At 33.1% G+C, this 20906-nt stretch overlaps 1 protein-coding gene across 2 annotated transcripts; it reads left to right on the top strand.

Moving 5' to 3' along the window:
* The first annotated feature begins 1386 nt into the window (after positions 1 to 1386).
* LOC111505241 (zinc finger RNA-binding protein) lies at positions 1387 to 18959 on the top strand. 2 transcript variants are annotated; one of them, XM_074183096.1, is made up of 16 exons: positions 1387 to 1547; positions 3179 to 3360; positions 4182 to 4309; positions 4976 to 5108; positions 5344 to 5518; positions 6117 to 6271; positions 7190 to 7482; positions 7538 to 7720; positions 8348 to 8518; positions 8574 to 8839; positions 11915 to 12228; positions 14011 to 14102; positions 16438 to 16533; positions 17471 to 17725; positions 18197 to 18299; positions 18673 to 18959. In XM_074183096.1, exons 1-16 carry the CDS (start codon positions 1498 to 1500, stop codon positions 18720 to 18722), a joined length of 2646 nt encoding a protein of 881 aa, XP_074039197.1. In that variant the 5' UTR covers positions 1387 to 1497; the 3' UTR covers positions 18723 to 18959. The 2 variants fall into 2 exon arrangements, with proteins under 2 accessions (XP_074039197.1, XP_074039196.1); XM_074183095.1 differs by having other exon boundaries at positions 5317 to 5518.
* Positions 18960 to 20906: the final 1947 nt, after the last annotated feature.

Raw genomic sequence — 20906 nt, 5'->3', positions numbered from 1 at the left:
AATTTTAGTTTATTATTTATTCATTTACGGAATGTCCATTACAGCATTGAACAAGTTGATAACAAGTTATAACATTTTTTATGACATTTTTACCCAAAAATCTTAGTTACGATCCTAATTTAACTATAAAAATGAATCGACAAACAATTCAACAAATTCAATCAATACAATTTTTAGGAGTCACAATAGACCATAAATTAACTTGGGAAGGACACATTAATAAACTGGTAGCTAAATTGAGCTCTGTTGTTTCTTATTAAAGCAGTTAAGAAATACAGTTAGCTACGATATTTTAAAAATGGTATATTTCGCCCATGTACAGAGTGCTTTATCATACGGTCTTATCTTTTGGGGATCATCAAGGTATGCAAATGATGCATTCATTATACAAAAAAAAATACTAAGAAGTATGATGGGAGTGTCGCCTCTGACATCATGTGAAGAATTGTTTAAAAGGTCTGGAATCTTAACCCTGCCTTGTCTCCATATTCAAACTTATCATAGATTTTAAACAACAAAATATCCCTAAGAATACAAATAATCACCACCATGAAACAAGAAATAAGAACAAAATATATCAAGCATTCTCAAGGATGACTCTTGGACAAAAATCACATAGATATCAACAAATAAAATGTTATAATAAATATTTGGAATCATGTTCTGGCCAAAATAACTTGAATAAATTTAAAAGTGAACTATATGAATTTCTTGTTGATCAGGCATTTTATTCCCTGGAAGAATATTTTTCAATATGATAATATTAATGTGAATCTTATACATTTAATGAATAAATTCTTTTTAATCTTTGTTTTATTATATAATTACTTTAATATTAAGATTTCAAACTAGTATGTAAATCCATATTTGACTAGTCCGATAAGCATTTTATGTGTTCAACTGCAAAGATCTGTAGATTGCTTTAATGATTAATAAAGATACTACTACTACTACTACTAATATAAAATTTGCGATCCTGAATATATATAGGTACCTACAAAACATAATTTGACTACAGTGATCGAAACACGTGTCGAGATGTTGAAAATAACGATTTGGTGTTGAGAAAAAACTCCAGTAATATTCATTAATACACCAAAGTTTTCAAACAGTGCATCATAAATATGTTGTTATTTAACCTTTTTGAAGGTATATCCAATTTGATGACAAAGTTAGCGTCACTGAAACAATTTCGTCATCAAATTGGCTCTCTCCATGAATAGTTCTTGATGTAAAGTTAGATTTGGTTTTTGTTGTTAATATCATATTTGATCTAGAAGAAATGGGAAACGTCTTCCACAACCCAACTCGGTCTACTTGTCCTAGATATTTGACATCTCATATGTTACATCCCTGCTAAATGGTAGACATAGAATTCTGTGTTCTGTGGTAAACATCTGAATCCAAACTATTTCCGTTTCCTATCTTAGTTAGTGAAATTGTCGCATGTACTGATGTCTCTAGTGGTTTGCGCAATTATTTGGTGTAGATGTGATAATGGCTACGAATAATTATTTTGGCTTTACTCACGGGGGAACACAATATAGGTGAGGAAAGAATATTTGAAATTATTTGCAATACACGTGTCAATACTTCAAATATATACTTTTTTGCTAATTGCCAAGGAATGGCAAAAACTAAATGTTTAATGCTGTCCTTGACGACTCCGGGCATTTTGCGAGATCAATAATGTATCCAGGATTAGTATAGGTAGGGTGTATTCAACTCACGATTTCATTAGAAACGTTTGAATTCAACGAATTCACTGTAAAAGTACGATTCTTCTAGGTCCTAGTCTTTGTAACTGTCTAGCTGAAATTTGGCGCTCATTATATGTTGTAGGTGTCTCAAAAAAATGTCAACTTTATTTTTTTATTTCTTTTTCCACTAATGTACAAAAAAGTATTGCTAAGGATAGTAAAGTATAATTTTTTTGCAATATTCTCGATTGATTCAACGGCATAAATCTCGTTACCCATATGATAAAATGAAATACTCTGGTACAATAGGTAATCCTTCAAATGATTATTCACTTGCACATACTGAATAATCCTTAACAGTTTATCAAGTGATCTGCAGGTTTCAACAATAAAATTTTCCAGAAATCAACTGTGATCCCATCTGAAGAGTTCTTGGAAATATGGATTGATAACTTTGTTATCCTCATCACTAAAGCCGCTTTACGTTTCGCAGTTTTATTTTCTACTTCACAGTCTTGTTTTCATACTTCACAGTTTTGTTTTTTTCATAACTGAGTGACTGGCTGTCAAAAACTGCGATTTTTCATTAATTGAATCTTACCCAAGATGTGGTATTGCGCTCTGAAAATTTATCACCAAGCAATTACTACAGTCAGTATTTGTTCAACAAAAAAGCACTGAATATGAAAAAACATTACAATTATATTCGCAATTGCTAAAAAATGATTTTTCTTTGGCTATGTAAACAGTTGCTTATCGTTTCAGACTTCTATTACAGTTTTCAAATCAATCATTAAACCCCATTTCGATTACTGTGCTATTTTACTATCAAAACTTGATGCAAATTGTTTGTCTGCATTGCAAAAATTACAGAATAGAGGCTTGCGTCTAATTTTCAAATTTAATAGATATACGCCAACTACAGCAATGTTGGAAGTTCTGGATTGGCTTTCTGTGAAAGACTGTCTGTTCTATCCTACTATGGTATTCATCTTCAAAATACTGTCCGGTAATGAACCCTCATACTTTGACCAATTTATTATTTTCCGTCACCAAATTCATAATTACCCCACTAGGAGGAATACTAATTTATATGTACCACGTTTGAACTATATACGATCCATGAACTCCTTAGTCCATAAAGGACTATTGGACTACAATAATCTCCCCCTTGAGATAAAACATTGTTTTGGGTTCTATTAGTTCCATTAAGACTTTCAATAATAGTTTCTTTCGAATATCTTTCAAGTATAGAAAGCGATCAGTTACACCTTTAAAATATGTATCGATTTTGTTTTGTGTAATAGTATTGGACACCTAGGCTTTATCAATAAGATACATTCCTCAAACCATACGATACAGTGATTGATCGATATTTGTTGAATATTGTCTATCTTGACAGAGTATGTTTGAAATATCGAAATGAAGTTGAAATTGAATTTTGAATGTGTCTTTGAAACATTTATATTGATTTTCAGTGCGGCTGCTACTGGTGCTTACCAAACCGGACAAGCGGGATATGCGGTAGCAACTCCAGCATCAGCTGCTGCTACTTACGGTACCCAAAGGGCCACATATGATACCGCAGCCTATCAGGCTGCTGCAGCTGCATCTCAAGGAACTTACGCAACTGCTGCACCCGCATATGATTATGGATACGGTAATTAAAAAAAATTCTCAAAATTATATTTAATTTCAATGATACCTCACTATTTGCAAAAAGTTTTTTCATGTACTCTGAAGTATTTTTGTCTGCTCATCACAAAAATAAAGTGAAAGTTGTATGTTTCATCTACATATTGTATTCTGTTCCTTATACTTCAGAGTTGAAAATTCTTCAATAAAAATTAAAGAAATATTACTACTTGGTGATTTCATTGAAATTGATTGGGCATGTACAGAAACTTATCAGAAAGTATTTGAAATATTTAAAATATATCACGCAGGCAAATTGCCATGGAAATAACAAATCAAAGAAAAATTAATGCTGGATACATTTTACATTTTATATTAACACCTAAGAATTTAGTTGTTTTTTTTTTCACGAGATCTTTCCCAAGAAGTAAATATTCAATGAAAGGAAATAACAATCCTAACTATTCTTTTTAGTTAACTTGTTCTAGATGTAAATTATTTGAAGAGCTGTACTGTCAAACTTTTTTGAAAATTTTTATCCTATAAAGATTAGCAATAATAATGGCCTTAATGTTGGGACAGTTTCAAGATGTCGTTCAATTTATTTTGAATATAATAGTGCTTGGAGCAAGACAATGAAAAAAGATCCTCCTACAGTCTATAAAAAACATTGATCACATTTAAAAGAAAAACATTATTTTTCATTATTGTCGTTTCATTTTGTCTATGAAAAATAGTAATTTTCCCCACGAGAAGCAGTCAAAAATATGTAAAAACAAAACGAAATTTTGTAAATGTTTGTACATGCAGAAATTACCAAAGTAATACGATCTTTTATTCCAACAGGACAAGCTACTGGTTATACCACTGGATACGATCAGGCTGCAGCAGCAGCTGCTGCCGCTGTTGCCAAACCTGCTACATATGCAACCACTTACCCTCAAAGAGTGACACAACCTCAGGCACAGGTAGCGGTAAGTATTTGAATAACCAAGTTTTTTAAAGTTTTACACTACCTGCAAATTTTTTTCATTGATTAATTATAAAAAATTAAGTAAAATTGAATGAAAATGTCAAAAACTCATTGAAATACATCAACAATTGAAAAATCTACTAGGGGCGCCTCGATTCCCATTTATTCAGTACTGCACGTACATAAAAGAGGCCTAACACTCATGTGAGCAGCCTCTGGCTAGTATACCATTTGAAAAAACGGACTGTATTTGGGTATGATAATAGATGGGTAGAACAGACTTCTCAACTGTATTATGTAAATGATATAAACAGTAACACATGGGGGCAAATATTCCATCAATTTGTATTTTCAAACTACAGTTTTCAGATAAATTGATTTTTGGAAGTGTTGATTGTACAAAAAATTCATTGTATTAATTATTATGTGTATATTATCAAAAGAATTAGTGTTTTCGGGTGGGCTAAAAGTGTTCCGAAAATGTTACTGAATGATATCACAGCTGTAAACCATTCTTTTGCATCAGAAATTGTTTTGATCATTTTGGCTTCTAAGTTAATGTGTCATTACTCTTAATAAAAGTTATATCTTCATCATAGAGAACTGAAAAACTAACAATCCAACGAAATACTCCATTCTCTTATTAAACAGTTGATGATTGTTTTAGACTGCTGTATCAGCTGCAAAACCAGCACAATATACAGCAACATACCAAGCGAATCCTACAGGCTATCCAACAACATATGCCCAGCCTGCCGTTCAGACAACAATTGCTGCTCAACCTACAACACAAGCAAAGCGTAAGATTTTTTCTCGATTATTCATTAATTTTTCATGTAATGTAATCCACTGCTAAGGTCATTAGCAAATTGCATCTGATAGGATGTCCACCATTCATCTAATAAAGAGATACATTTTATACTAATGTAGAAAAAGTGTAATGAAATTTTTTGGTGGATATCCAACAAACATTTATGTTTTTCATCTGTACAGTTTACCTTTCTCTAGAAATTAATTCTGCACCGACGTATGCAGGATATGACGCCGCGTTATATTCTGCTGCCACGATGTATGTCGCTCAACAGACTGGAGTACAACAGAAAGCCGGGTGGCAGGGTTACAAAAAGGGGGCGCTCGCAGTCAAGAATATGAGGACAAAGGCCCCTCCGAAACCTCAGCAGTTGCACTATTGTGATGTTTGCAAGATAAGGTAATATCGATTAAAAGGAAACTATTGACTTCAAATTCAGAAAGCATCTAAAAACTTTTCTGTTGTCGAAATTTTTTTATAATATTGAGGAATTCTATTCCAGCTAATTGGATACTTTCATTCAATTATATATATTTTAATTTACTTACTCTATTTTTGAAATTGTCAGTTTCAAATGTGAAATGTCAACCTATATGTAATTTGTGACGTGTTTTATATTACTTTCACTGTAATCTGTAAAACCAATGAATAAATTGGATATCATTGATTATTTTCATTTACAAATGAGTAAAATAAATTTTATTCTACTGGATTGAATCATAGTTGCTTGTAGCAGTTTAGTTACAATTTCTGATCTTACTCTTCAGTAATATAACCATGTATGTTCATCTGCCTGGTCGGGGAACTTGATTTTTTTGTATGCACCTGAGAAAATGTTGTAAAACGAAATTACAAAAGTTGGTAATGGTATTATTGTAAGTTTTCTAGATAATTATTCAAAATGCTCTTTAAAACCCGAAAGAGTTGAGCCTTACTATTGATTTATTTAGTTAGTGGAAAGAATTATATTTAATTCATTTGTTATTCAAAATTTCAGTTGTGCTGGTCCTCAAACGTACCGAGAACATTTAGAAGGACAAAAACATAAAAAACGCGAGGCTGCAACCAAAATGGCCGCCTCTGTAGCTGTTACTAGTCAAAATCGTGCAGGAAATTCTCTCAGATGTCAGTTGTGTGATGTCACATGTACAGGTAAAATATCTGCAATAAAATTTATCAGTTGAATTATTCAATTTTAAGAACAACATATATTTGAAAAAAAAATCCCTAACGCCATACTCTTCTAGATTTTTATTTCCATGTAGAGTGCCAGATCAATTAGATGGGGTAGATTAAATTTCCCGCTAGGAAGCTGCCAAAATTTTCTTGATAGTTTTGTCTGTGCCGAAAGTAGAGGATATAGTGAAAACATTTTTTCCTTTTTATTAAGTTTCCAAATTGAAAATTACCTATAGTATGTTCAGTAGATCTTTGCATATGCGTTATCAATTTCTGCATTTGAAATAAATTGACCAAGTAGTGAAATGACGTGGCTACTTCAACATAACCTTTCAATGAATAAAGGCTTTTATGAAATAAGGTAAAAGATAAACACATGTTTTGATTTTGAGTCAATTTTATGGAATTTGCTAGTACTCTTCAATTATTATAAATACGTTGCATTATACATTCCATATTCTAACTCCGGTATCCAGCAATTTAAATATTGCAGTATGCCTAACATTAGACAGGACTATTTTAAATTTACTTGATATGAAATGTAAAATGGCCCCAGTTCATCAGTTTTGAAAACAACTATTTGTGTAGAGATCTAATCTGTGAATTTTTAGAATGATGAACTGCATTGAATTGTCAAACAAAAGAGGTACGTCCTCAAATACCGAATTTGGACTGCAATGTTAGTATATCTCTGTACTGAGTGCAAGGTATCATCAAAACAAAAGCTCTCACTGAGCGTTAACATTAACTGACGGTATATAAAAGTATGTATTTCATCACATCAGATATTGATGAAGCATATGTAATGAATCGTTACCTCAAGTCTAGGTGTTTATTTTTTGACATGTGAAAACTCGTGAAACCAGTAACCACACAAATGAATCGTTCCAGGTAACGATGCATATGCTGCCCACATTCGAGGAGCAAAACATCAGAAAGTAGTTCTGCTTCACACCAAATTGGGCAAACCTATTCCGACTCAAGAGCCCGAGGTGGTGGGAGGCTCCAAAAAGTCTGTATCCTCAACTTCGAAAATAAATTTCATTCAGTCTGGTGGATTGGGCGTCAATTCTGGCAATGGTGATTCTTTGCTGAAAGAGGAAGATGATGACGTCCCTGAACTAGACATTCAGCCAGTTGGTCAGGACTACATTGAAGAGATCAAGAGTGACGATGGCAAGTTTGTGAGTTATCGTCGGTCAGTGTTTTTGACAATTGGCTAATTTCTATATATTTTAGGTTATTAGTTTCAACTGTAAGTTGTGTGAATGCAGATTCAATGATCCCAATGCAAAAGAAATGCATATGAAAGGAAGGCGCCACAGATTGCAGTATAAGAAGAAAGTAAATCCAGATCTTGTGGTGGATGTCAAACCTTCCCTTAGGCAGAGGAAGATTCAAGAAGAAAAAATGCGTAGAGCCGTAAGTTGCGCTCGTTTTGCTTTCTCATCTTGGCTGACATCGACGGTTGTTCCTTTTGTTGAACCATTTAAATGTTCAATGATGTTTTAGACTCGTCGTAGAGAACCATGAAACACTTCACCCAAGGTTTATTGAAGATGAAATGAATTTTGGTTTTGCGATTTCGAACAGTACACATTTTGTTGATACTTTTTTTATTTGTATGCATTTTTTGTATTTTCTTTCCTCTAACAAGCTTATCTCTTACCGTTCACTATGATGTGTGTTACTTTATTCAGTTTTGCATTTTTGGTCCTGTAATGACTTTCTACTACTATTTGAGAACTGGCTGCATTTTTATTAAGAAGGCTTATTGATCTCTCATTGGCAGCCTTTTTCACGTTACTTTTAAAACCTTTCCACAAACGTGTCCACTGTTTTGTGAAGAGCACTTACTTCCAACAATTTGTTTTATTCTTTTCAAGTACTTTGAGATATTTTCTTATTGTCCCCCTTTTTTATTCATATAATTTTACTTTTCTCTTAGGGTCTTTTGTAATTTTTTTTGAATAATTAGTTGTCTTTGCAATTATCTTTTTCGTTACTTCTCTTCAGTTACTCTTAGGCAATAAACTTGATATTTTTTAGGCAATGAGAGAAGAATTTTGGGCGAGACGACATTATGCAGAGAATGCAGAAAATATGTATTGGGATGAGCGTCGACGATACGAAGAAGAGTATATGGCAATGGTTTCACATGGTAACATGGGACCTTACCCGAGAGGTCGACCTTTTCCTGGAGCCCCACCGCCGCCACCGGTATGTTGAGTGAATCCCCGCCTTGAGTTATTCTTTCATTTGTTTTGAATTTCAGTTCTTTGAAGGGGGCATGCCCCGCAGACAGGAATCCAATGATGACAAACACGTTATGGCACGTCATTCGGAGATTTACCCGAAAGAGGAAGAGTTACAGGCTATACAACGTATAGTTTCTCACACAGAACGGGCGCTCAAAATTGTATCCGACCAGATGGCCGATGGTAAACCGAAAGATGCCAAAGCTGGAGTTAAGCCAGATGCTGGTACTAAAGCCGAAGATAAACCGGAAGTTAATAAAGAAGATGGACGGGACAACCAACTGTGAGTATTAGTTCTATTATACAATTGTACTTTTTACAAGTACAAACTTAATGCTCGAACATTGATATATAGAACAACTATGCAACAACTATTTTCCCTATGCTGTTTTGAAAAAGATTGCCAAGGAAGTGGGATACAAGACTGCTAAATTTATTATGTACTCGTAGAATTTCATTTATGATATGGAATTGAATTTTGGGAAGTATGGTCTAAGCAACTTAAGCAAAAGTTGTTTTAGTTAAACAAAAAGGAGCTGTTAGAGCTCACTGACAAATATTTACAAGCAATAGAATATTGGCGGTTTGATCCCTTTTGGTCTTGAAGACTGCCAGGTTGGTTATAGCAATCAAGAAAGATTTAAGAATACCTCATATGTTTATAAGAATCGAAAATAAAATATAATATTTGAAACTGCCATTACTTACTAACGGTATTATTGAAATATTATAATAGGCTAAAAGTGTATAACCACCTGTCGTTGCCAATTAGGGAGCTGTGAAACATATTGTATATATGTATATCCATATAAAATCAAAAACATTAATCTAACATCGACTAACAGCGTTCGGGACTTGGGAGTGTTGTTTGATAACAAAGTAACCTTTAAAGGTCATATTGATCCCATTACATCTAAATCACTCAAATTATTGGGATTTGTTCAACGATCTACAGATAAATTTTCTATAAATACCTTTAAAATATTGTACTGTTCCTTGGTACACTCGGTCTTGGAAAATAATTGCGTGATATGGAGTCCTCTATATCAGACAGATATATGTATGATTGAGAAAGTACAAAACTAATTTCTGAGATCATGTGCATTTAAGCTGGGTTATCTGAGGTCCGACTATGAGTACTCGGACATTCTGCTTTTGAATTTATCTACTTTGGAGCACCTCCGAGCTGAAATTGATCTAAGACTTCTTCATAAAGTTATAAATGGTGATATGAACTGTCCATTTCTAACACAAAGGGATTAACTTTAATGTAAATTCAAGAAGAACCAGAGTGTCGGAGTTGTTGAAAGTTTCTCACCATTCTACTAGCTATGGCCTAAATGAATGTTTGACTCATCCTTGTACTCTTTTAAAAATCAGGTTAAACATATTGACCTACTATGAAGAAACTGCTGATTATTATTATTAATAATTAATTGATTTTTTTTTCTTTTATGGTATTCTATATTATTATTCAATTGTTTATTTTTTCAATCACACTATATGTTCATTGTATAATGGCAAGTCCGTAAATGAATAAATAATTTCAAATGAGAAATAAAACTTTCTATGTTTTTACCACTTTTATTGGTAAACTAATATTTCTCATTTTTTATGATGATCTCCTACTACGTAGTAACGGCTACATCCATCAGTTTATTTTTAATTTAGAATTATTCAGGAGAATTTTTAAAGATCCCGCAAGATATAGCACTGAAGAAGGGTATATTTTTCAGGAGAGATTGGTTTTTAGGTTATGAAATTGAATCAGCCATCATTCATAGGAATGCTACATATTACAGTGAATATGTTAGCAGTGCTTGTTTTGGATTAATTGGTTCGTGTCGTGAAGCAGTAAAAAAATTTGTTCGAAGGTGATTGACAATGTTTCATGGTGAATTTCACTAGTTCGGGCTTCCATTGTCTACTATATAAAATGATTTGAAATCCCTGAAACAACTAAAAAAGAAGAATTGAAAATGAGTAGCTGAAAATAACAATTATATTAACCAAAATAAACCTGAAATGAAATAATAGTGAAATAAAATACAAGTAAAAATAGAACAATTAGAATCTCTCCACTTTTTATTTTTTTATTTTTATTTTCTTTTTTCATTTCTTCATTTATATTTATTCATTTGTTCTATTTTTACTTGTATTTTATTTCACTATTATTTCATTTCAGGTTTATTTTGGTTAATATAATTGTTATTTTCAGCTATTCATTTTCAATTTTTCTTTTTTAGTAGTTTCAGGGATTTCAAATCATTTTATATAGTAGACAATGGAAGTCCGAACTAGTGAAATTCAGTAAAAAAATAATTCACGCGCTTTCGGATAAAAAATTGTTAGAATTGACTTATTACCACACGTAACTTTAACAATAACCACAATTTTACCGCTTTTCAAACATTCATGATAGCTTACTGACTCCAAATTAAAATATTCTTTCCTGAACTTTCAGGATAAGGAATTATATTTGTTTAACGATAAACTAAGTATTGTTTATTTTAGCATATTTAATACAATTTTAGAACTAGATGAGCTTCTATCAATAATTCTTTCGTTAAAAGTGACATCCCTTATTAGATATAATTGAATAAATGAATGACTACCTAATCGCAAATGCTTTTCATGCTGTAAGAGAATTCCTAAAAAAATACCAATTTTGAAAGTAAATATTTTTTCAAATTTCATATCATGTGTATATACCTGATGATCATTTGAGATTGCAAATCAGTTTCTCTGTTTTATGTCATGTACATTTTTATTTTTTAATAATATATTTTTCCACTTTAGTCCAAGTTTTGTATTACCTTTGTATAAAGCTTTAATGAGAAATAAATCTATTACATCAGCAGTGTTTTTGAGATTTTTGTTATGTAATTAGCATGAACATTTTCAAATTTTCAAAATTCACAAATTGGGATTCTTCTTTTATAGTTTTCCTCGTTTTTGCATGATGAGTATTTTCTTCAGTTTTATTTTCTTAGTACTGAAATGCGAGTAGTATAGGCAGTAGAAAAAAAGTTGAACTTTAATTTATGTTTCTATACAAGCCAAACCATCTGAAGGCTAAATAAACAGGGTAATGGCTATTAAGATTTTACAGTAGTGAAAACATTTTGTGCAAGACTCTCCAGGCTTCACTTTATACAGATACCTTACACCTCTTTTCTGTAATATCAATGCAGAAGAGAGGATTGGATTAACTGCTCCCCAAAAAGGTATTCTATATCACATCTGAGATTCAATTAGCATATGATAGACCGTTTTTGCGGTATCAAAAACTTAACTCATTAGAAACCACTCTCACTGGTATAAATAGCTATTTCAAATTCAAACTTGTCTTTTCTAGGTTTTCTTTCCAACAAGATCGCGACACAAACAGAATCCTGAAAGGCGTTATGAGAGTGGGCCACCTTGCCAAGGGTCTTATTCTACAAGGTGACTCGAACGTAGAACTGGTGGTGTTGTGCGCCGACAAGCCGACTCTCACCCTCCTGAAGAAGGTCGTCGAGCTGCTGCCACCCGCTTTAAAAACGGTCGCCCCAGATCGTCCCTACAGTGTTACCATTAACGCTGGTGAAGCGGGTCTCGTCATCGGCGGAGGAGACGACAACCTAACTGTCCTTGTGCAGTTTACGAGTCCAGTCATTAGAGAACAACAAGGTAACCTAATTGAGAGGAGAAGTGCGTGAATGTGCGTGTACAGTACTGTGCAGGGTTTAAGCTGGTTTTCTTCAATGACGGGTCTTTATGGTCTCTTTCGGCTGAATCACCGAAAGCAACTATTAATTTGGATAAAGCCTGGTAATGTAATCTGGTTTTATGAGTATATTTGTTCGGAATTTTTCTTTTAAATAAAGGCCAAATATTGCTTTTGTCTACGAAAGTAGGTGACACGTCACTTTAACCACTCCCCACTTTGTTATATTAGTAAATGAGAGATAACTTTGGGGCGACCCCCACTTTTTGTTCCTTCTGATATTTTGAAGATATAGAGTGATCCAATTATTACTTTGGGATTTCAAAATGAAATGCAGATAGTTCTTATATTTTTTTTTTAAAAAGCATCTAAAATTGTGTTTTGAAAGTAACAATTTGGTTTGATGATTTTGTTGGAAAAATTTTAATTTTACACTATAAATGTTTGAAAGTTGAATGGCATGATTATAGATCAAGACAATATAACAAAAAAAATCAGCTATCAGAAAGGGGAATGTTCCTCAATTTGGGTTATTACAGCAAATGCAAGTTTGAACAAAATAAAGTTGAGTTTAATTCACGAGTTTTTCAAATTCACTTCGAAAAGTGTTCAAATTGATGTTTCAAATGTTGGGTTTTGATTTTTTAAAGGGATTTGTTTCTAATTCAATTGGCAACAGCGCCTATATCAAGTTGAAATAATTTATATGTACCTAGATATTCTACTTTAAAAAAGGAAAATTTTCTTTATAAATCAACAATTAAGGCAAAATATAAATTATAGTTCAATACCACCTCCACAAGCCAGCTTGAAATCTTAAAGCAGTAATGGGATCATTTGATACTTTGAAATTGATTAAGAACAGAAATGTTTTTTAGAAAAGAAAAATTCTCTTTAGATTGAAAATTTTTAGGAGTTGACTATTATCGGTTATTCCTTATCAGTTTTTTATGTCTTATTAGTTGTATAGTATTAGAATATCTGTTTTATATAAAATAATCAAATGGCAGAAGTTAACTTTTGAAACATACTTAAGATTTGGACAGCTGGTAGGTGCTCCAATGTCTCTTTTTTCCTACGTAAGTGTTTTTTGTCGCATATAACTTTAGAGAAACAACAATCAATTGAGTATTTGTATATAAAATGTTAAATGTCTCGTTTCATACAGCTTAAACCTTGATGTTCGCTAATAAATATTGGACTTTTTTACAGTTTTATCTACAGTGTGTATCAGTCGCTGTAAACATGGAGTTTATCAGACGTGGGCGACTGATACTTACAAGATAAGAAGACTCTCAGGGACAGCACTGACAGACAATAAAATGCAATATTTATTGTTTGGTTTGTGGTTGATATGTTCATCCAATTACCGTTAATTTTCCAGATTTTTTCAATATTTCTAACGACTCGAGAAGATTATTTCAATACAGTCTATGGCAGTGGGTCCGATGTGCCACTTCGAGGAACACCACATTTGGTTTCCATCTAATCTGTAATGTGACATGTTTGCGAAATGAAATTGGATGGACAAAATCGTCTATTCCAGTCCAATACTTATAAAAAATGTACTGTGCCATATGGCTGTTTTAGAGGTTGATTTTAGGTGGTGTGGGACTAAGGATTTTTGACCAACTAACCTGCTCATTGCTGCCACCCCTTCCTCCCCGTGAGTGACACACGAGGGATGTCGGTAGCGTGGCGGTGGTGAGCTACTGATGGTCAAACACCCTTTCTTTGATGTCTAGAAGCTGCGAGCGGCGGGTTCGACCGGGATGTTCTCTCACGCGGCAAGTGTCTCCAGGCGCTGGCAGCCCTCAGACATACCAAATGGTTCCAGGTTTGTGTCTCTTATCACAATGCGTATAAGCACAAAGTTCGGTTTTATGACGAATGGTGGAAATGAATCCAAAGAAAGTTTTTCCTTTGGCAGAGAGATATATAAAAGGTTGTTGGAAGAAAGTTTACTGATAGGTTTGGCGATCGCTAGCTTAAGTATGCGAAATCTCTTTTTGCAATCAAGGACTCTTACATTCTTCAACAAGTTTTGTTCTTCATATCACTATTGGGCGTTCAAATAAATTCATGTAAAAAATAATAGATAATCGTAGCACTTATTCTGGTTTCTATTATAACACAAAGCAAACTTCATTTGTTGTGATTAACAACTGACGATAAAAATAATAATCAATATATATTATAAAATTTGACTCATAATCAGGTCAGAGAATTATAAATAGACAGACAGACATTATTTAATCATATCAGGCATACAATACACATTTATGACGAGTTAAAGAGGTATGACTAGTGATATGATGTGGTAGCCCTCTATCCCCGTCTATGAAGAAATTTTCCGTTTCTACCTCAAGGACGTACCCTCTAGAAATTCGAGAGCATACCAGAACATTCTAGAATATTGTGGTATGTTCAGTGATAGTTTGGAGCATTCAGAAAATGTCCAGAACTCTGCCAAATGACGTGGAATGTCCTGAACCATTCAAAGCCTTTTTTTATTTGGTGGCGTTACCATTGATAATATATAAAACAAGATCTATTGTGGCTTCGAACGTCAAGTTCATATATATGCATTTACACACACAAAAGAGAAAATTTTTTTTTGTTTTCAATTATCTACAATCAAATATATATAAATTATATTTATGCCTGTTGGTCATAGTTAACGATCATGTTTCTTTAGACCAGTAACACTGAGATAGAAATTTTCAACTTTTTTAGTTATTTATGAAAATATTTGAAACTTTCTGTATTCTTATTCATTATACAATGAAGATTTCATGACCGACAGCAAAGGGTGTGTAATTCTAGTAGTATCTAGTACTGTTTATTGCTTAGACCTAGGACAAACTTTCTGTGTGCCTCCAAAATTATAAATGAACGTATATGAAGGTAAAAACATTTCAAAATGCAAGGTGAGAAATAGGTAACTAAGAAAACTTATTTACTTGGACACAATGTATGCATATTAAATATAGTTTTTTTTTAGTATTCATTTTTGTCTGTTGAATAATACCACTATATTTTTTTTCATTCCTGTATTTTAAATTCTACTAATTTTAACCACACTTGATTCTGTCTGATCTTATGTTTAGGGTCCTTATTTCAATAGTGTTTTTCATTGTTTTCATTATACAGTAGAATCTCACTAATCCGGCACTTCAAAAGACCGATACGTCCAATAATCCGTCACCGTCAAACAACCCCTTCCTCACTCTTCTACGCCTAGGCGCTCCGTCGCCACGTGGCGTCTAGCAGTCTAACCTCAAACTTATCACGTTCACGTGCGTACGTCTTTACAGGTTGTTTTGAAGTGAAAATAAGTTCTAGTTGAAAATGTCAAATAAACCAAAGCACAAGATCTAATATGTTTTTTCTCTATAATTCAGTAACCCGAACATTCCATTAATCCGGCACCCTCTGGTTTTTAATAGTGTCAGATTAGTGAGATTCTACTGTAATGTATCTACATGTTCTATGAACAGAAGGTAGTGAAAATGGTGAACAGCTTTCTATATTCTCTGCCAAAAGTCAGCTTTCTGGATTTTTTCCATTTCATTCTGTCCGTCGTTTATATCATGAATTTCGCGGAAACTAAAAAAATGACACGAAACGGAAACCGACTAGTTTTAGAGTAGTTTTAATTTATATGAAGATGTGAGTTTTTATAAGCCGTAGTTTCATGTAGGGAATCGGAGTTTATCATTTCTAGCATTTGTTTGTTCATAATTTTATTTTTCGCTGATCCTCGACTTTCTTACTTCTATTCCCTTTTTTGTTTCGAATAATTAGTTTTTTTAACTGCATCAATTCACTGTTTTTTGAGTATTAAACATAATTGAAAACGTCACATCTCATGCAAAAATAAACTTGATGGTTTTAAGTCCTTGGAAGGGGTTCTACTCTTTCAAAAAAAAAAAAAATCTGGCTTGGAACAGTTTACGACATTCATTCAAAACTAAAATTTATATTTCAACTTTCAGTTTTGTATTTTGAGATTAGTATCAACTCTGTGATTTAGTAATTTTTGTTTGTTAGTTTGATTATAACCTCCAAAAAAATGGATCTTGGAATCGGTGTATTAGTATATAATGAACATAGTAGAACCCTCAAGAGAACTAACTAGCGCCCATTATTTCATTGAATGTCGATTTCAGGCTAGAGTATTGGGTCTACATTCCTGTGTACTTATTATCCGAATTTTGAGGGATTTGTGTCAAAGAGTTCCTACGTGGTCACCACTCAGTTCATGGGTAAGTCGAAGTAGAGTTTATTCTCTTATGTGAAGAATCAAAATTTATACCAGTCAAAAAAGTTTCTATATCTGCAGAAATAAATTTTTTGTATTGAATACTGAAATAAAAAAAATATTTATATAAAACAAATGATCTGAATGAGACGAAATATTTTTGTTTCATCATATAGAGATGTCAAAGGCTGGTAAGCATAACTTATAAATCAACATATGTAAGATTACTAAAAGACTTCTTAAGACTCGTTACTGTTATTGGGTCATGTTCCATTAAATACATATAAAAACTCTTCTCTTATGAACAATTTTTTTTTTTTTTTTTTTTTTCCTTTTTTTTTTTTTTTTCGGAAAACTTTCCACCCATTTGCAAAATTCAATAAGTTTTAGTTCTACTCTTTTGAGATCCGAAAGTAATAATAGACAAAAATATGAAATATTTGATATTCTTGGATAAGCAAAATAAAGGCCCTATAAGAGTTCTATATCTGGTATCATATTTGTTAGCAGAAAGTAAGCATTTGTAAATTAATTAATGAATTTACACAAAATTGTGCGTTACCAAAATCCTTTTGACAAAGAACTGAAGGATTTGAAAAGCCTTTCATTCAAAATCTACTAGAATGAATGTTGGAAGAAATAGACCAAAACTATAAAATATTCTACCAAAACCTACAGTGTTATAAATGACAGACACAAGATATTAATTTTTTCTCAAACATTTTTGTTAACTTCTTTATACCAGCATATGTTCTATTTGAAAGTTTTTGTATTGAATAAAGAAAATAAATTAAATTTACTCAAATTTGACATATAATTACAATTTTGACACTGTCGATTGTTTTGGATAAATTTTGATTGCCATCAGATGATTTACCTCAGCTACTTTCACTTCGCTTTTATACTTTTACTAGTATTCAATAATTCTAACATTTCTGTAGGCTATGGAGCTGCTAGCCGAGAAAGTTATATCCTCGGTGCCTGCGTCAGCGCAACTTTCGCCTGGAGACGCTCTTCGAAGGGTTATGGAGGCTGTCGCCAGCGGTTTACTCTTGCCGGGAGGACCTGGATTGGCTGATCCCTGCGAAAAGGACAATCCTGATGCTACGGCTGGGTTGAACGCCCAACAACGCGAAGATCTTACGTGTTCGGCTCAATACGCTCTTAGGTTAATTGCTTACAGGCAGATTTACAAGGTAAGGCACGAGAATAGAAAGACTGAGACTAATTTACAAAATAATAATCAAATAATAATTATAATTGAACCTATAACTTTAAATGTGAATCGAAAGACGACAGGAAATAAAGAAATCATCAAAGTAATCTTTTATCATACCAACTGGTCAGAATGAGCCTATTGGTAGAATTTTGAGACTTGCAAACTCATTTATATAAATTTAGAAATGCTACAGTACATATGTTTGAATTTATTAAGTATTTTGTAAAAAATAGGCAATGCAGTAAATAAACAAAAGTCAGTATTAATTAAAATTTCAAATAAATAGTTAATACAAACGCAGTTTAAAGAAATATTATAATCGACAGTTTGAACTGTTGTCAATTGTGTATCTAGCATTAGTCTATTGTGGATTTTTTCAAATATCAGAAAACTCTGTTGGAAATTTTCTTCAAACGAATGAAAGTATTTATTTATGTTTTTATTCAAGGTATTAGGGATGGACCCCTTACCTTCTCCACAAAAAGGATTCAGGCGAGATAGAATAGCTCGTAAACGTCGTCGTTCTGGAGGAGAACAAGAAGGCTCAGAAAGTAAGTTCATCACTTCTTGATTGATTGGGATACAGATAAATTTAATTGTAAAAAAAGCTACTATTCTCTTGGCAATGTTTCGGGTTTTATTGATTTCATTATTAGGATTCAAAAATTGGTTATCCTATGCTGAGAGCACTGAAGCCTCTAACATGGAATGATTAGATGAACTAAGTTGTGTGACGCTAAACTTAATTGACAAAATGAAGAGTTTGCAGTTGTGTTCCACGTCATGCTTCCTGTATTTTTAACTAGTAAATTTGTTGTTTGTGTAAGTCTGTTATGTGGGATTTATGGAATTAATAAACTCGGATTTGATATATAATTTTCTCTTTTATGAATTTTTATTAATTTGATATCTCTTATTTTCCAGGTGATTCAGGAAAAGTCATCAAAACAGACGGTACAGCAATCGTTAAGTAGATGACAAACTTTCCATAGTTTTTTTTACATTGCAAGTATTTTTAAATGTATAGGAAATATAATTTATTGGTAATTTTCAACCTCAACTCCGTCTATATCAATAGGAAGAGAAGGAAACTCCTAGACAAATAAAGAGAACATATGTTATTTTGTGTATGTTTTGAGAAGCTGACGAGGTATTTTGTTATTTTGAAATGTGATTTCAAATAAATTAATAAAACAGTTGCTTGAAAAGTATTCCGACAGGCTTTGAACGAGTATCTAAATTTACTTACCTTGTCCCCGTATCGATAATACAGATGAAAATCTTTCATTTTTATATAGTAGAAAGGTTATACAATGTCTTAAGATACACTATTGAAAACAATTTGAAAGCAAAACAAAAGAAAGTAGTAATCTATCACAGCGCTCACCAGCCATTTGAACACCAGAACTGCAAGTCTTTTTGCTCTGTAGAAAAAACCAGATCATTTAATGAAAATCAGTTTCAGCAAATGTCGGATCTTCTCGACCTTGTGAGAAGAGCTTGTACCACTTGTAAAAATGTTTTTGTCTCAAAGTACAATCACCGTATGCCACTGTCAACATTTCAAGTGTAATTATACTTAAGTCTTGCTCTGAGGAAGACTGAAGACAATGAATTTCAAGATGGTCATCTGAAATTATCTGTGTATAGGTGACGGCATTCTTATATAATGCGGGTGATCCGTGCGTTAAAAAATGTTCATAGTATCCTGTACCAATACCCTACAACCCTGAAGTTTGCCGAAATATCACTGGTTACAAAAAGGATTTGAGGCTTTATAACTCCTATTTATTATATGCGAGCGCTTTCGACTGGTGGTCGTGCTATCATCATCAAGGCTCTACTCAGACTGCAGTTTGGTCGAATCGACCAAACTAAATTAATTTCTGCTTTTCATAGTGCGAAATAACTTGCGACGAATCTTCCAAGTCGAAGACTTTGCACAGGGGTCTGATGGTTTTACTTCAACTCTCTGCGCGGCATTAGCTAGCTTAGTTGTTTTGTTGTGTATCTGCCACACGTACCTACAAAGTCGTAGGTCTGCATGAGAGGAAAGGAACAACCTTGAGCATGTCATAATGCACCTCTCCGGAATATCAATATATATTTATATATCAATATATATTTATATATTTATATATCAATATATATATATATATTTATATATATATATATATATTTATATATATATATATATATATATATATATATATATAAATAAATAAATAGAAGATATAAAATCTTCTATTAATTATCTGCGAGCGCTTTCGACAGATGGTCGTACTGTCATCATTTTGTAGGCACTACTCAAACTTGAGTTTGAGGAGTGCCTAGAAGATGACAGTACGACCATGGTATCTGCCACAATTAACTAACCCAGCTAATGCCACGCAGAGTTGAAGTAAAACCGTCAGGCACCTGTGTAACGTCTTCAACTTGAAAGATTCGTCGCAAGTTATTTCCCACTATGAAAAGCAGAAATTAATTTCGTTTGGTCGATCCGATAGACCGGTTTCGGGGTGTTTGTCCCATCATCAGTACCGGACATGGTTTCTTCGGAACGGTGTGTACCGTCTGAGCACAGTATACTAATACAGTAATCCCACTTCGGGTGATTTTTTGTTTGAATTTTCTATAGGCAGACCCAGGAGTTGCAGTCTCAGGTCTGCGCAAACGACGAGTTCAAAACAGGCACGCAACCCTTCCATAGTTGTCGAATTTAATGGGTTTCACCCAACCTACCGTGAAATGAAAATATATTTTGTCACATCCTAATATGAACATCTGCCGATCCCATGAATTTTTAAAATCTACTGAAACATAATTCATCATTGTCCAAATGATCTGGGTTACTTGAATATTACACAAATGCAAAATTATCATTTGTACAATTTTCTCAGGTACCGAACATGGTTTTCATCGACTGTATTTTTTTGAGCAGCTTATATGAATAGTTATGTTGAGCAGTGATTAGACGCTTTGGTTGAGATTGTAGTAGGGAGAAATGTCATCAGTGTCAAAAACGTCAGCATTGTAAAAACTGAAACTCCTGGACACCAACATCAAAGGGGCCGACGCTAAGTGGGACTACTGTATATAAGTATACTGTGGTCTGAGTATCACGACCAAACCACCGTATAGATTACTTCTACACGGTG

The sequence above is a fragment of the Leptinotarsa decemlineata genome, unplaced genomic scaffold (assembly GCF_025532065.1).
Source record: "Leptinotarsa decemlineata unplaced genomic scaffold, Ldec_3_MD MMD2_tig00026330_RagTag_RagTag, whole genome shotgun sequence".
NCBI classification, from domain to species: Eukaryota; Metazoa; Arthropoda; class Insecta; order Coleoptera; family Chrysomelidae; genus Leptinotarsa; species Leptinotarsa decemlineata.
This window is presented reverse-complemented; position numbering and strand designations above follow the sequence as displayed.